We start from the raw sequence: 18,074 nt of genomic DNA, 5'->3' as shown, positions 1-18,074 counted from the left end.
TCCAACAAACCTGACATGCAAACACACACTCTCTCACATTCGCACATATACACAGATAAATGGAGCCAGTGTTGCTTACCTATCTCCACTATGGGAGAACTGGATGCTGTCGACTTTATCCTGAGGAAAAATACAAAGTCATTAAAAAACATGAGGAGAACCTCAAAACAATAATGCATTCCTGCAACAGTAAAGCCAGTAAAGAGAATGAAAATGAGGTGCTTTAAAACAATAGATCAATATTATATTAATAATAATAATTTATTTTTAGGTGGACACTATTATACATTTATACACATACATATGGGGGAGGGGGGGGGATATAATTATATACAATTATATAATTGTATAATTACAATTATAATGTAATTATACAATGTACAATTATACATTGTATAATTACATAGTTTATTACACAATAGTTTAATATTAATCATTTAGTATTTGCATTTTTATAATATCAGAGCGTTTTACCTATTTGGTAACAGAGACAGGGTGTTAGAAAAGGGCACAAACCAGATTCAAACTTCTCAAGTTTGTGCAAATCTTTTTTGCATGCTCTACCTCTAACTTTTTTCAACATCTAAATTGCATTTTTGTTTATTAGGGTGTAAATAGTCACAAAATGAAAACAAACAAATTACATACAGTGTGAGACTCCAGCTCAGATATCTTCTCTGGTTGTCCACCTCCAAAGTAATAAACCCTAATGATGTGATCAGTGCTGCCTGTTGCGAGGAACATCCCACCTGAAATACCATTAAAAATCACTTAGCCTTACATAAATTACATCATAATAATCAATAACAGCATTGTGCATTCAAACCAGAAAAAAAAAAATCCATCATTAACAAAAGCTTTGTCATAATTTTCAAGCAGGCGCAATCTCGCAAATTTAAACAATTACCACAATATGGCGTTAATGAACAAGAAACTCAAACAGATTTAGACCGTGTAATACCAAAGAAATGTAGAGGAAAGAACTAGAATCTGTGTGTGCGTCTTACTGGGTGAATGCCAGTACAGCGTTTCTTTTCTTCAGTAATGTGTATTTGAAGAGCTCCTGCAGCGTTTAACACTCTTTTTAAAAAGTCTGTGATATCTGTCTGACAACAGGATATTTATAGCCTCACTTTGCAGAAAATTGTTTAAGCTAAAACCATTCTCCGTCACTCTATAATCTGCTATCAGCTTTCAGAACAATGAAAACATGGGAATAGTCACTTAATATCACATTTCTATGTAAGCACACACATTCATATAATCATGGGCATGAGTCTTAAATATTATGGCTGTCAATCGACTACAATTTGTATTTGAATTACATGGTTTACAGGTGAAATAAACAAATCAACTGCAATTAATCATATATTTAAATATTTGATTAGAAAGGCCCACAAATTAAGGTAATAATGGCAAACAAAAGCACTAAAAAAGCAACTTAGAAGTTAATCTTGTTTGTTTTATTTCCATATTATTGGAATTAATCCTATCACTGGCCAGAGCAATACATTTAAACACATTTGTCAATCTGTCCAATAAAGATTTAAGGGCTGTTCACACAGAACTATGGATTTCATGAACAGCCCTAATCAATATTCATACATTTTATTCCATTTTCTATTTTCTATAATATAAAAGATCACATCTGTATCATGTCATATAGTAAACAGTTGCGCAAACTGGCAGATCCCATTAATCGGTGTCTATAAACTCCAAAAAGACCCAACTAAAAAATGAAGTGTCCCATTTCTGAACACATCAAGTTTTACTACAAGCTCAGTGTTAGAACAAAAGCATTTTGTCACATGGGTTCCTGATGGGAGAGGCTGTGAATGATAAAAAATGCCTAATAAAATGGGAGCAGGTAGAGGTGAGAAATGAGTTTTGACACTTCTGGCCTACCTGCACTAAAAGAGGAACAGATCATCTGCACGCCTGGTCTGGGCCGTTCAATGAATTTGCTGGGTCGCTGCCTGTACAAACATACAAAACACACAGAAACGTGATGAGAGACAGAATATAGGCTCTTAGTGGTCTTATTAAAGGTGAAGAGTGTAATTTCTGTGCCAAATGGATTTGCAAAAACATTGATTGAAAAATGAAAAGTCTCGAGAGAGAGACTTTGAGAGACAAAGTGTTGAGAGGCTCTGTTCAAAAGAAAAATACATGTTTCTCCTTTATATTAATTCAACTAAACAAAAATAGATTCAAATGCTTGCTCTAAATGGCAAAGAAAACATTCCAAATCTTAAAACCCCACAGATGTGTGCAAGAATAAAGGAAACTCACCCAAATTTGAGTGTGCGTGCGTCCCACTGCCAGAAACAGATGGTGCCGTCAGCTCCAGTGGAGGATAGGAACCTCTTATTGCCACTGCATAGAGGAGAAAACTACACACACACAAACAGCTGAAACAGGTTTGCAACACATTAAACATGGTCTCTATGAGTGGGCGTGCAATTGTGCATGACTATACCATACACTGCAAAACATATATTTGTCAATTTAATGTATACCGTTCAAATGTTTCGGGACAGTACGGTTTTGTTTTTAAGAAATTAATACTTTTATTCAGCAAGGATGCATTCAATTCTATCCATTAGTGATGTCAAGTAGACATTTTCACACCGGTATATAAAAACTATATTAAAAACCAAAAATGATATTAATATTTCTCAATAATACTGCTTTTACTGTTCAAATAAATGAACAGTTGAGTTCACCTTCATAACACAGTATCAAACAGGGCACTATTAAGTATATTATATTAAGTATATTAAAAATATATTTTTGCACCATAACATAGAACAATCAGTCATAATGCTTAGTTTATTTTCCCCATGTACATCCAATTGTGTTCTGTGACATCGGCTGGGAGAAAATGTATTTAAAGGTCCAAGTTTCCAGCCAAAGGGACTATGAATCACCATAATGGTATACACTAATCACCAATATTTACACTATTATCCTACAATGTTGTTCAATATGGTTGTCTTTTACAGTAATTTAGTGTATTACCACAGAAGAGGATCTAGACTAGAATTGATTACACAGTAAAAATCCAAATAGGCTATTTTATTGTAGGAAAAATCCCTGTTAAATCTGAAATAATTCTTTATACGGGTGAATTTGTCATGTATATATCTGTGTGCCTGTTACCATGTGAGTGTAAATGTGTTGCACACCTGTAACGACGTGATGGATGCAGCGTGGCCCTCCAGTACCGCCAGCGGGGCGCAGGTCTGCAGGCACCACACTCTGATCATTTTATCACAGCTGCCGGCTGCCAGCAGGGTGTTCTCATAATTCACAGCCATGTCTGAAATCTCTGCCGCATGACCTCTCAGTGTCGCCAGCAAACGCCCGTTATCCGTCGCCCAGATCTTCACCAAACAGTCGTCTGAACCCTGAGGAAACACCACAAATGGTAACCCCTCAGACCCTGCTAAAGTCGTACATCAGAATGACCTGCTTTTCACACTAAGCCCTCTTTTCAAAGTTCTCATCAGAAAGTCCACAAGAATTTAGTCAAGTGTTTTGCAAATGAATTAACTCATGCAGAGATTCCAGCCAATTGTCTGAAGCTAAACCAATGCCCACATCTAAAGATGGAAGTATTGAGTCATTTAAAATGCACTTAATACAATTAAATAGGCTCAGATAACAAGATTGGTCTGTGCCAAGAGAAGGAAATTACCTAAGAGCGAGTAACAATAACCAAAAACAAAGTTGATGTCACCCTAAAACAACCCATTGTTTTATGTATCTAAAACCACTTTGGAAACTTACCTAACTCTAAGTCAATATGAAATCACAATGGACTCTCTATTTACTTAATTACTTTAATTCATGTTCCTGTCTTATTGAGAACAATTAATCAGTGCATATTATTCCAAATAAATAACTTTCTTTTCCAACTTTAGATTTATTAAGATTTCTACAATAGCCTGGGCCTGTGGATAATGTCTTATTATTTGTTATGAAAAATATCTAATACTCTATTTATGCTTTGTTTTGATTTAAAAAAAAGTTTAAAACAAAAACAATTGATTGTTGTTTTCAAAAGTAACTGTTTTTTTTTATTTCTTTCTGATCAATCCAGAATATTTATTAATTGTGCAGTATGTATGTAGTGGGACAAGTTTGCGGTCGGTAAAATAATTTTTTTAAGAAATGTATACTTTTATTCAGAAAGGCTGAATTAAATTGATCAAAAATTACATTAAAGACATTTATGTTGCAAAAGACTTCCTATTCATCAAAGAATCCTGAAAGAAAAACTGTATTATGCTTTCCACAATAATATTAAGCAGCACAACTGTTTTCAACAGTGATAATAATAAATGTTTCTCAAGCACCAAATCAGCATTAGAATGATTTCTGAAGGATCATGTGACACTGAAGACTGAAGTAATGATACCGAAAAATCAGCTTTGAATCACAGGAATAAACTCTCTCTTTCTCTCTCTCTCTCTCATTTGCAGGGTCCGCTTCACACACACATGATTTGGCACAGGTTTTACATCGGATGCCCTTCCCATCACAGGAATAGACAACATTTGAAAATATATTCAAATAAACAAAACAAAAAAAAGAGTTATTTCAATTTTATAATATTACTTTTTTACTTTATTATTGATTAAACAAATGCAGCCTTGATGAGCATAAGAGACTTCTTCTAAAAGCATTACAAATATTTTTGACCTCAAACTTTTGAATGGCATAGAAGACATTTGTATTAGAAGACATTTATAATGTTTCTGCAGGAAGCATTGGGAAGATGTACACACTATCATCCCAATGCTTCCTGCAGAAACATTATAAACGTCTTCTAACACAAATGTTACTATTCGTTACTAATAATACGTCTAGAGAGTCCAATGTGATATTGTTCCAAGGTGAATCAAACATGCTTTTAACCTAAAAATGCAGTACTGTGGCATTGCATTTCCATGACAACAGGCAGATGATCATAAAAAGCAAGTGCTGCTTACAGCAGTCTTTCAATCACAGCTTGATTGAAAGATGCTTTTTTCCCTCAGATAATCAGCTTGCCATTTACCTCCTCATTTTGTAAACTCAAATTTAACAACATGAAAATATCACTGTTGTTTCCAGAAACACTAGAATTAACTGCGATAACAACAGTTAATATGCAGGCCACACATGCATATCGAATTGAGCAAAGAAAAATGATCCCCAAGCCACACACAGAGACGAACATTCCCGAAGATCTGTTAAACACAGACGGAATGCCAATGACACACTGGCTAATGGCTCAGGAATATGAAAGAGATGATTTTATTCGTGGCTCGCAGCCAAATCCACAAAAGAAACACTTTTTTTCAACATGCGCGCACAGACACGCCCCCCCCACGCCGGGAGAAAAAGACCTATAGAAAGAAAAAAAAGAGGAGGAAATACACCGAGAGACCAAGATCGAAAGAGGAAAAGACAAAGAGAACAGGAGTAGGAGAGAGAGATAGAGGGAAAAGGGAGGGAGAGGCAGAAAGAGGGGGAGTAATCCTTGCTGTTCAGCCATTTTTGGAGCATTACAAACTTGCAGAGTAAAATGGAACCCAAGAGTGCACACTCAAAAACACACATCAGCAAAACACACACAAGCACGATCCTACGGGCCGCTTGAAACCAGAGCGCTGACAAATGTTAACAAAAGCTCACGCCACAGGCTGAAAGTGAGATAATGTCAGAGAAATGCCCCAATCGTCCACTCACACACACACACACACATGGAACCTTTAACAAGTTTGTGGGCATGATGATGATGTCACAGAGCAACAGTATGCTTGCCCAGATGGAATATGCAAATGACCTTTGACCTCTACACTTATCCCAGAGTCAAAACATTATCTGTCCCTGTGAGCTCAGAAGGCTCACTGTCTAAAAATACCCTTTTAGTCACTAGGAAATTAAGACAGTTTCCAGTGAAGCACAACATTGAACAAAAGAATAGAACTACTCACTGAAAATTCAACAAAGGGCCACAGAGCCGAGTCAGATTTATTAAGTACACTACTGTTCAAAAGTTTAGGGTCGGTACGTTTTTTTTATGTTTTTGAAGTCTGTTATGCTTACAGCAAGGCAGCATTTATCAGATTTCCATTTTAATATTTTAAAGGGTAAGGCAAACCTGAATTTCCAGCAGTCATTACTTCAGAAATCATTCTAAGACGTACATTCTAAGGTACGTTCAATGATGAACAATGTGCTAAAAACGGAAAAGTACTTTCTTCGCATTTTTCACGTACAGACGACATCATTGTCAAAACGATCCCCGTTCACACGGATCCGCAAAAACAACTAAAAACGATGTATTATGCTGTCAGACGTCACTTTGTAAAGAAACACTACGCTTTGTAACACTAAACACTAAATTAATGTATAATAGTAAATAATTATAAAAACAACAATATTTTCGGAAACCATGATTGATTAGAAAGTAACATTAATGTATTTACTGCCTTTTGATCATATTGTATCTTACTGACTCCAAAATGTACAAAATCTGTACAGATTTATCAAAAAGATCACAATACAAATCTGGGTGACATTTTATTTTAATGTGTTCCTGTTACAGTGTAATTATACATTTAATTACTGAGTAATAGTAATAGTAATTAACTACATGAACTTCCTATAGGGTTAGGCTAGGATTAAGGTTTGTTGCATGTAATTATGCCTAATTTAATTATTACCATAGTAAATACATGTAACGTGTAACAAGAACACATTAAAATAAAGTGTTGCCCAAATCTGTATTTTTTTATTTAAACTTGTAAATAAAAAGTCTCAAAAATGTAAAACAAATTATGTACACATTATGACGTAATATGAACATGAAATATTCCTCACTATTTCTAGGTCACTAATCAAACTAATCAAATTGTGACACCGATCATGTGAATTTTGGTACAGAAAGACATTCAGATGTCCTTGCTTCCACAAGATGCTCTTTGAATCATCCTCAAATCATGCAAGAGAGAACATGATCATCATGTTTTACACAAACGAGTGGAGTTCATGTATCTTTAGTGCTGCTGTCATTAAAGTAAAAAAAAAAAAAGAAGACAAACCAAATACTAAAAGATTTTCACTCAAATTGTTATTCTGATAAAAGAGCTGTAATTAAAAACTGTATTCAAAATTTTTTAATATAATCCTTTTTACTAGGGGTCCCAAACCCTTTAAATCAAAACGCATAGAAAACACTTTGTGAACATGATGAATTACTCAGACACATCAAAACAGGCCAGAAATCGATAGAGCAACATTTACGTATTCATTTATGCTTTTATCCAAAACATAATGCCATGTAGAATAAGCACAAGTTTAGTCAATGGCTCCTTTAATGATCTAAAAGAACAGTTCTTTTGAACCACTGTAACTGCATACAGTGTAAATACAACCCTCTCACAGGCAAGTCCCTGCTCAACTCATAAAAGCATCACATGCTTTCAGAACCTTCAACCCACTCAGACATCTGGACCAAACAGCGATCAGATCCCTCCATTCAATAGGTCATTTGAGACCATTATGCTCATTTGGGGATTTTGCAATGTTAAAGCTCTTGACCTAAATTGTTTTATTATATGACACTTTAACAGCACCCTAAAAAGTTTAGTGACAAGCCTTTAAATTCCACAATGGGAAGGCATACAGTTGTATGTATACAGTTTAATGAGGCATACAGTCTAATTAAAGCCACAAAGGCTTCACTACTAAGTAGTTTGAATCTTCTACATTGTACTTGTCAGCATTTGTATGTTCTGACTGCTTAATCAATTCACTAAATTTATGTAGAATACATGAATATTTCTGAATTTATTTAAATATTAAAAATACTGAATATTGAATATGCTAAAAAGCAAAAGCATCCTGGTCATGGTACTTATTATAAGTGAAGAGTGTAAATGCACGTTTACATTATGGGATATATGGAATTGCCCTCCACACACACTATAAAGTAAACAAGGTTCCCACATATTTTTTATTCTTTCCTAGTCATTTGTGATCACTGGATAAGAATTTTAAATATATATATATAATTTTATAGATATTCTATATCAAATATAGAGTCAATGAATAAAATATTAGCTGAGCATAGCTAGAAAAAATTATATTAATTCAATCAAATCTGGATATCACAACTGTCAAATTGCCTGTTTTCCCCCCAGGTGTCCTTGAGACTCCAGTATAAATAAAAACATCCTATTTAATCGTGTTTTCAAACAAAAACTTTAAATCTTTTTTTAAAAGCTAATATTGAAGTCCAATCTTAAATCCTTCCAATTAACACTCACAATAAATAAACCTGAACAATAAATTAATATAGCATATTTTCCCTGTGGTCAACCCATTCAAATGCATTCCCAGATACACATACGAGCAAACACACACACACACACACACAGTCTGACAGCACAAGAACATAACGAACAAATTAAAATTCCATAACCTGATGTAATACACTCCAGAATACTATACTCAAAAAGCAGCCAAGGGAGGGCACACAACACGAATGTTCAGAAATATGTTTCAGAAACATACAGTGCTCTAAAAACCTGCACAATTCAGTTTTATAATTCATTCATAAATTAGAAAATATTTTTCATACTTATTATATTTCAAAATAAGATAAGCACATTCAACAACAAAAAAAATTCATAAAACCAGATGTCTTACTGTGAAGATGCGGCGACCGGTGCGGTCGAAGGTGACACAGTACACAGATGAAAGGTGGCCCAGAATTCTCTTGTGCATCTTCATATGTTGGTAAACAGCTGTAGGGACCAGCTGACCCAACCGATATGAGCCATTCAGCCTCCGACTGTATACTGTTTCCACTGTAGCACACAAGACATATCCAGCAAAACAACATGAGAGCAAATACACTATATTTGAATCTACAGCATCCTAAGCAAATTCTTATATTCATTTCATTTACAAACAAAAACCATTTTTTATGTATGGTCCACATTTTTCTAAATTTCTAAAACACATAAGTACCAGAGACTTTATTTTAAAAATATATATTTTAACCATCAAATCAATACAAAACCGTTTTAAGAAAAGTCTAAGGATTTTTATGAATGTTGTTTCTTCGACTGGAATACATTAACATAGCAACCAATAAGAGGCGACTTACCAATATTGGGCGGGCTTCCATAGATGACTGGCGGCTCCGGTGGCCTGCCACAGTGCAGGGCTGCGAGGGCCGACCCCTTCCATACCACGTGCTTACAACCTGCCAACAAACACGTGGGACTGTCATTAAATATACACTGTAGAAGTGATTGAATCCCTAGGCAGTAGGCACACATAAACAAACTGGGATTGATGTAAAAAAGATATCCAATGCAAAAAAAAATGGATTGTACATTTTTTTTTATTTCTTGGAAGGGCACTAGCAATATTCTTGATAATGTTATAGGAAGTTTTGGTAACACTTTATTTTAATGTGTCCTTCCTTGTTATACGTATTTACTTTAGTAGTATAAATTAAGCATAATTGCATGCAATTAACCCTAAACCAAACCCTGATCCTCCCCTAACCCTAAAGTAAGTACATGTAGTTAATTAATATTACTCAGTAATTAAATGTATAATGACACTGTAACAGGGATACATTAAAATAAAGTGTAACCAAAGTTAATTGCAGTGAAATCTATTTTATTTTGAAGGCAGCATTACGGAGGAAAATTCCACCACTATTAATCAATTATCATTTCTCTTTCTTTTGCATATACATCGGATGCAATAGTGAAATGCCATTTGTAAATATTAAAAAGATTTCTAGTTAAATCCTTTATAATGAATCTTATGAATTTGAAAGTGTTTCCCCATCTTCAAGTTTTTCATTCAAAAAACAGTAGCACTCAAAATACACATCTGATCTTATGTTGCTTTACAGTTATGGGGTAAGTAAAAAATTAATTTAAAAATCTATTGTTTGTTATGCTTAACTTGGCTGTTAACTGGTTGATTTGCTTATCATAAAAATGGATGATGATTCAATCTTCAAACAGAAAGACTCACTCTTGTTTGTACGTAGCACTGACTGTCGTCCAGCTCCCAGCAGTGAGTTGACTCCAGGTACGCTGGCTGGCACTTCCCTCTCTAAAAGAGGGCTCACTCGCTCACACAACTGCAACAGGTGATCTGAAGAAACGTGCCTGTACAATTTGACCTATACACACAATCACAAACATGTATTAGGGAAAATGGATCTGTTTAATACACCTAACTATATTGTTTCATATAATGTTCAATACGTTAAATTATTGTGTTGCAATAGTGTATGCATAGAGATTTAAACAAAAAAGTAGAAAATAAAAAAGCAAACATGTTTTTGTGCGAATATAAATGCAAAAATTTTGCAACCTGGCAAATAACTTACAGTCTTAACATTACTATACATAAATACCTTTTAAAATATAATTACAATTATATCATTAAATCAATAAATTTGAATGTTGTAGTAGAAAATTTCATCAAAGGATGTAATGTGAAGGCTTTAATTAAAAATGATCAGTATCACCATAAAATAATTTCATATAATGAACGTGTACTAAAAATAATTAGATAATCAAATAAAAGTAGGCTTTATATTAAAATACAGCCATTTAACAGACATTGTCAATGTACGCAAACCGTCCACATAATAGCATAATAAAAAAACCTTTAGAGGATTATAGATGACACTTCGTTTCAAACCAATACATTTTTGCAAAGCTTTTTTATTATCTGTCCATATTCTCCCTAGAGATGAATCTAATCTACAGAGTAAAATGTGCGTCCCCCAGCGCAACGCGTCAGTACGGGCATCTTTTATCAAGCCTGTTCAGCAGATCCAGCTTCCAACTGCAGGCCAGTAATTAATGTGGCTTTAATTGCATTTAGCGTCATCCTATTGGTCCTATTGGTCGACACACACACACACACACACACACACACGCACACAAATATGCACGCACACACACCGCTAAGCTAATGATTTTATAAATAAGGGCATGTTTAACAGTGAGTGAATCAGGGTAAATGAATTAAAAACATTAATTATAAAATTAAAATCAGTATTTAACAATGGTATCATCTAAACATAGCTTTCAGTTATTGATGAATTATCCATAATTACTATTATTACATTACATGTAAATTATTTTGCGCATAAAATATTAATTAACAAAAATGTAAATGATTACATTAATAAACACTTTAGAAAAAAATCAGTAATAAAATGTAAATTGTTACTACAATTATTTAAATGTACATTTTATTTAAAAATACGTGTATTTGTTTAATAAATATGAAAATATAATTTATTTATAATTACAATTTTAATGCAATGTTGTTATTATCATCATTATTTAATTAATCTTATGAATAATGATAATTAATGCAGATTGCATAGCTCATTAACATATTGATCGAGGGACTCGAGACCTGACACAAAAAAAAAATTTAATTGACAGCGCCAACATCAGGCGGTGAAGCCTCGTGTCCGTTATTCCTACCCACAATCTGTAGGCACGGGCTTTAACATCTTCACACACGGTAATGAAATCATCCACGAACGATCACACACAAACGCTAACACACACGCATTCACTCAATATAATACGGGGATCTAGTGGCGTAACGGCGCGCGAGATCATCCGCGAGACAATCGCGAATACAATATAACAGATTATTGCCACAATGTGTGTGAATTTCAGCGTGTACAAGAGACGACAGAGATACAACGGTAACAGTCTGTATGATCAACAAGACTGTCGAGTCTTTTAGTTACGCAACTGATATAGTGGGGGTTGGCCATCACAGGGGCTGGATCAAAACACACTAAGTTTTAAAATCAAGATATTTCTGTATCTCTCACTTCGAATGCGGAATCAAATCGTCTTCCCGAGTGATATTCATAAGTGGAATAGCGAGCTACTGAAAAATGCAAATAGTCCGATTAATAATTTATTTACCTTTCTAAATATCGTAATTAATAAATTAATCAATACGTACTCATTTCGATGTACCTCTCATTTGTATTATCGGCCTCAAGTCTCACAGCACTGTTCAAAAAGAATTTCCTCCGAAAAAAAAAAAAACATTGTCAGGGCAACTTAAAAGTCCCATTACCCTCCTAAGATCCTCTAGGTCTCCGGCTCTGATGTCCCCTGCTCCAAAAGCTTAGTTTAAGTGTATTAAACTAAGGTAAAAGGAGTATTTTACCCTGACTTGTTGTGTTAGATGGAGCAGTGCGCCTCCATCCCGCCCCGCTTTCAGTCTCTGCGCACAGGTCCCTCCTCCCTCCGCTCCCTTCCCCTTATAGCACCACATTCATGACGTCTCTTTATTTCTACATCGAATTTAACATCTATTTACACCTTGTGCACACCTCTGTGTCCAAACTCACATCCCTGAGGTCAGGCCAGGTTCTGGGTTCATCCGATGGCAGTCCTTTCTAACCCTGAGGTTGGTTTTTCCCCGTGTGTTCGGGTTAAGTTTTTTCCTGATTTAAAATTGCGGGAAATTCAATTTCTTATTTTGCTCTCTAAAAAGTTTTCTCTCTGTTATAGGGATCCCTTACCAAATTTTCGTAACTCCCTGGGTGTTCTTTGCCAGTCCAGTCAATCCTTTTGGGTAACAGCTGTAATTGGAAAATGGTGTTAAATAGGTTTGGGTAAATTCTAAGGGGTCAAGTTTGTGTTTTTAAACCAAAAAAATGAAATCTGCGTTAAATTAGCAGCCTAAAGTGCAGCGCAGTGAGATGCGACGCGAGTAAGGCTCGCGCTGCTTACCTCCTTCTCCTGAACCTCCCGTATCAAGGTCTGAAAAAAGCACAAAAATAGCAAATTACCGTTCAATCTTCTCCAGACATGTCGTTTACAATCTTATTTTACAAAATCACCCACCTCTGCCGCGTCCTGACAAGGTCCAGCTTCTAAAAATCGGGCTATTAGGAAGTACAGTTCTGCGAGATGGGGGAGAATGAGCTACATTAGCTTTCAAGAAGGACGTGGTGGGAAAGGCAGATGTATATAAAAATACTCCAGCGTCACCTTTTTCAATCCCTTTTACTCACCGGATTTCAACTGCGCGACGTGTTTACGCTCTGCAGCCATGTTTAGGGTTGTTTTGGGGGTGAAGGAGAAGGTGTGTGTGGCCGTTCTGGGAAGCGGGTATCGCTAGGCTGCCCTATAGTTGTCAGTGTTTGTTCACCAGGAAGAGCTGCGCCTCCATTCACCCAACACACACGGAAAGCAGATCCGGTACGTCGCTCTAAGCCTTCCGCGGTCGCGCTAAATAGTCCCCTCTTATGCACAACGTGTATGCGGACAAAATTCTCGAGCACGGGGCGTTTGGGGTTGACAAGAAACGATGTTTCTAAAACATGCAGTTTAATGCACCTTAAGTATGTTCGTTAATATTTTGGGTTTCAGTTTTCGCTCCACACCCCCCTCCTCTCTCTGTAAAGCACAACCCCTTTGCGCAGGAATACACGAGTAGAGTCTAGTACGAACGCGCAGGACTGTGCTGTCAGGGAGGCTGTGATGCTAACGCTGAAGGGGGAAAAGAAGGCAATGGTGCCTCATTTTATGCAAAAACTTAACTATTTATTCGGGCTACTGTTATTTGTTTGCTAAATCCCGGACCCTGAGCTTTAATGGCGCCTCTTTTTCCTCGGTCTGTCGACCTTGCGGGCAGCGAAGCTCGGATCTCACACCATGTTTCTCCCACAACAGCATATTGAAGCTTATCAAACACCCGAATATAACCACCGTATTTGAGTGGTTGTGAGGTTTATAAAAGTCTATTCATTTAAATCATAAACCAGACTTATTTCAAGGAACCCACCCCCTCTCTTGGTTGTGATTTGGATCGGGAAGTCCTCCATTTCTTTCCCAAAAGCGAGCGGGCAGTAAAATGGGGGAAGGGTAGTAAACAGGGAGAATGTAATGAATTAAACCTTGTGAGTTACAGGAATCCAGTGACTAATGGCAACGCCAGACAAATAGGACATTGGTGATTTTATTTATATATATATATGTCACTCACACGTATCTATTTTAAAGAAACAACATGCAGATTGTGTGCCCATGTTTAGTAAAAGATTGTGTAAAACAGTTAGATTGTGCAAAATATTTTCATATACTTCTGTCCATAACATTGTAGGCTACTCATTACATACAAGTATTGTACATATTTCTTCTTTCATTTTTATCTGAATGGTAATTAAGCAATTGGTGTCATATGGAGTGAGGATGTTGACTTTAAATGAGTCAGTTGAAGTTTTATGAAGTCTCCGCCTAATAATTACATATAAGTAAACTAGTATAAGTATACTCAAGCACTATTGTTGCAGAAGGTTAGAACTCAGCAGGCATTTTTAATGTTGAATGACTGCCTCCTAAATCAGTTTACTTAATTATTAATTAACACTTGTTTTACTATTAGTTTACTTGGTCACACTTTAGATTGGGGTCCAATTACTATGACTTGTGCCTTAATAAACACCTAATTACTGCTTATTAATAGTTAGTAGTGATGGGGACGAGACCGCCTATGCCGAGTCCGAGTCAAGACCGAGTCTTTGAAGGGTCGAGTCCGAGTCAAGACCGAGTCTTTGAAGGAACAAGTCCGAGTCGAGTCCGAGAAAGCAGAAATCGGTCTCGAGACCGGACTCGAGTACTACATCACTAATAGTTAGTAAGGTAGTTGTTACATTTAGGTATTGGTAGGAATGTAGAATAAGGTCATGCAGAATAAGGCATTAATATGTGCTTCATAAGTACTGATAAACAGCAAATATCCATGTAATATGCATGATAAGCAACTAGTTAATAGAGAGAAGTGGACCCTAAACTGAAGTGTTACCGTTTACTTTAAGGGTCTGAACAATCTAAATACTATATCCCTTAAAAAAAAATATTTATTTTTTGCAGGGTTGGTCTATAGACTTATAATAAAATAAGCATGTGTTTTTGTGTTTCTGTGTACAGTGACATTACCATTAGAATCACAAAGATACATTTACTGCAGTTTAATGTTTTAAGTCAACGTGAGGCATTACACATGTGTTTGAGGTTTGTCTTTTCTGTTTCTCTCTGAGCTAAAAAGGTGACTTTGATACAATCCTTGACTTTGTTTTTAAGGATGAGTTAAATTGTTAAGTGCCCTTGCTAGGAAAACCCTTAGTTCAACAGTTAGTCCTAACTGCATTTAGTGATGTAACACTTGCTAAACTACTGACACTAAGAGTAAACATGTTGGAGAAAAGCATTCAGATACCCGAGAAGTACATGAATATAGCAGCTTTGGCTTCGAGGGTACTTAAGCAAAACTGATGCAACTTATCACACTTTTGAGAAACGGTGGTGATCTGGTGAAGTGGCTGAGTAGGCAAAAAACTTCATAAGTAGGTTCAGACAAAAGCAAAAATACACTGAAAGAATGACTAACTTTGTTTCAGAATACTAAAAACAAAAATATTAAACACATTCTTAAAATATATTGTATTAAAGATAATACATTTGAAAAACACTGTTATTTTATGATCAGTGGCGTGCAGTATTTCTTCTTGCCACTGGAGGTCAGGACTAACATTTCAGATGAAGAGTTCAGGGGCCAAACATGGGTCAAAGGTTGGAAGGGTAAATTAATCCAGTTGGAGTTTTTGCCTCCTTGGATCTTTCTAGATTCATCTGAACCTTCCAGATTGTAATACTTTCACTTAATAATAATTACGGACAAAAAGATTTCTGAAAGAGTAACCTCTAATAATAATCAGTAAGAAAAAAGGATACAATTGGCCTTATAAAAATATTAAAAGTGAGGGATGCAACTCCTGAATTATGGGTAAAATGTATGTATTTGATATATAATGTATATTGATAATAATGCATCAACAACATATGTATTATAAACTCAATCATATAATTAAGGCCAGATTTTTGTCCAGTTTTGATACAGAGTTAAGTGACATTTTGGACTCAATTGCATGAGAGTTTTCATGGCATTTATTTGAACTTATGCAATGTAGAAAATAATAATGTGATCAGTTTCCTGTCTAATTTTAATCAGACTTCATTTGGACTAATATTCAATGCTAAATAACTGTTTTAATATATATTTGTGTTCATGTGCTTGCTTTCTAAAGGCATCCTCATCACAAATAAGCAACAGTAAATCTATGAAAATGCCCAACAGTGTATAGATCCTCGGGGGGATAAAATATCAATTTGAGAGAAAGAAGCACTTTCATTTCTACATTTCAGAAACATGTTGCTTGTGTGAGACCATTAACAGTTTTATTACTATGGGGCTTTTTATCTATTGGCTGGGCCTGCAGAAAGACAGAAGGCCAGACCAACGAGGGTTGTCAGTCCGTTCATTTCCTCTTCTCCGTTCCTGCCTCCCAGCGGCATTGCTGACCTTTCACTTTCTGACATCAGCAGTTGTATTTAGTGAGTGTGTTTGTGTGTGTTTAGGGTCACATGTGTCTGTGTATAAAGAACTACACTGAAAGGCTTTTGTAGCTTTGGACTAAACACCCTGGACCCTCAAGAGTTTTCCACAGTTAACTCTCTATTGTACAGTGTTGTCATTTTTTTTCTTCACTTACTCCCTATTCAGAAAACTACAAATTGCATCGTTGGAATTAAAAGTACAGTCTTTAAATAAATCAATAATATGCTGTATTAAGTCACAAGAGACATTTGATTTTCTCTAGACTCTCTAAGAGGAAAACATGAAGTGTTCTACACTTATTTTACATCTGGACTTTCAAAGCATCTAGAAGTTAAATACGTTAGATGTTTATCAAATATCATTTTACAATAAATTGATGAAACATTAACCACAATGGATGGCAATAGATGGATGACAATTCTGCATTTTTTTTAATAGACTGTGGCATCAGTTGTTACTGAAATTATTTGATCTAAGTAATATAATTGTGTTTATGCATAAATAACACAATTGTGATTTAATTAATACACAGAGAATCCAACTAAGGGTGAGCTATGCCTTTATATTAAAGGATAAATTATAAAGTTTAATTAAATCCTAATTTCAAATGTAGAATTATATGTTTATGAAAGACACATTGGAACTATTTTGACCATTTTTCATTGTTGTACATTGGTACAAATTGGTAAACATTGGTAAAAATAATTTTATTTTATTACATATTTATTATTTTATTTAATATACATGTATATTCTTCCCCCAAAATTTTAGTTTGAGCTATGTATACATTACATTTCAGTATCATCATGTGTATCGTAGAGGGTTAAAATGTATACCAACACTAAAGGCCCTTTCACACCAAGGACGATAACTATAACGCTAACGATATAGTTCTAAAAATCATACTAAATATAAAATAGCAGAGTCCACACCACAACTAACAATACAGTTGGAATCACTTTCAGAAAGTTTTTTTTTTTTTTTCAGCTCATGAACGATTAAATCATTGGCAGCCAATCAGAATCCATCCAACTTTTAAGATCTAGAACATTTTAAATGCAAGATGTCATAACTGCAGTGCACGCTCAGAATATACAGAATGATATCGTCCGCTGGTGTGGACGCTAATATAGTTATCGTTCTTGGTGTGAACAGGCCTTAAAGGCATAGTTCACCCAAAAATGAAAATTCTGTCACCATTTACTCACCCTCAAGTTGTTCCAAACCTGAATGAGTTTATTTCTTCTGTTGAACACAAAAGAAGATATTTTGAAGAATATGGGCAAACCAAATAGTTGATGGACCCCATTGACTTCCATAGTATGGAGAAAAAAAATGGAAGTCAATGGGGTCCATCAACTGTTTGGCTTCCGCCATTCTTCAAAATATCTTCTTTTGTGTTCAACAGACCAAATAAATTCATACTGGTTTGGAACAACATGAGGGTGAGTAAATGATGACAGAATTTTCATTTTTGGGTGAACTATCCCTTTAAGGCTGCTTTGAACTTTTGTATCTGTGAGAATAATGACAAACCAGTACTTGTGGAGCATTAAAAAAACAACCAGTAACAAGCACACAATAGTCTA

The 18,074-nt window shown here is 35.3% G+C and overlaps 1 protein-coding gene across 2 annotated transcripts in view; it reads right to left on the bottom strand.

Moving 5' to 3' along the window:
- The window catches only part of phip (PHIP subunit of CUL4-Ring ligase complex), a 39,901-nt gene extending 25,357 nt beyond the window's left edge, over window positions 1-14,544 (bottom strand). For both annotated transcript variants that reach the window (XM_082145447.1, XM_082145448.1), the window contains exons 1-12: window positions 13,100-14,544; window positions 12,930-12,988; window positions 12,816-12,845; window positions 12,605-12,664; window positions 10,060-10,210; window positions 9,170-9,268; window positions 8,707-8,867; window positions 3,189-3,410; window positions 2,293-2,393; window positions 1,906-1,976; window positions 649-749; window positions 80-120 (exon numbers count right to left, since the gene is read on the bottom strand). In XM_082145447.1, coding sequence (XP_082001573.1) covers window positions 80-120; window positions 649-749; window positions 1,906-1,976; window positions 2,293-2,393; window positions 3,189-3,410; window positions 8,707-8,867; window positions 9,170-9,268; window positions 10,060-10,210; window positions 12,605-12,664; window positions 12,816-12,845; window positions 12,930-12,988; window positions 13,100-13,139 — 1,136 coding nt within the window. In that variant the 5' untranslated portion in view covers window positions 13,140-14,544. The remainder of the gene's footprint in view (window positions 1-79; window positions 121-648; window positions 750-1,905; window positions 1,977-2,292; window positions 2,394-3,188; window positions 3,411-8,706; window positions 8,868-9,169; window positions 9,269-10,059; window positions 10,211-12,604; window positions 12,665-12,815; window positions 12,846-12,929; window positions 12,989-13,099) is intronic.
- Between the last annotated feature and the right edge of the window lie 3,530 nt (window positions 14,545-18,074).

The sequence above is a fragment of the Leuciscus leuciscus genome (assembly GCF_965113295.1).
Source record: "Leuciscus leuciscus genome assembly, chromosome: 18".
Taxonomy (NCBI): domain Eukaryota; kingdom Metazoa; phylum Chordata; class Actinopteri; order Cypriniformes; family Leuciscidae; genus Leuciscus; species Leuciscus leuciscus.
Note: the sequence above shows the minus strand (reverse complement) of the source record. Positions and strands in the feature narration are given on the sequence as shown.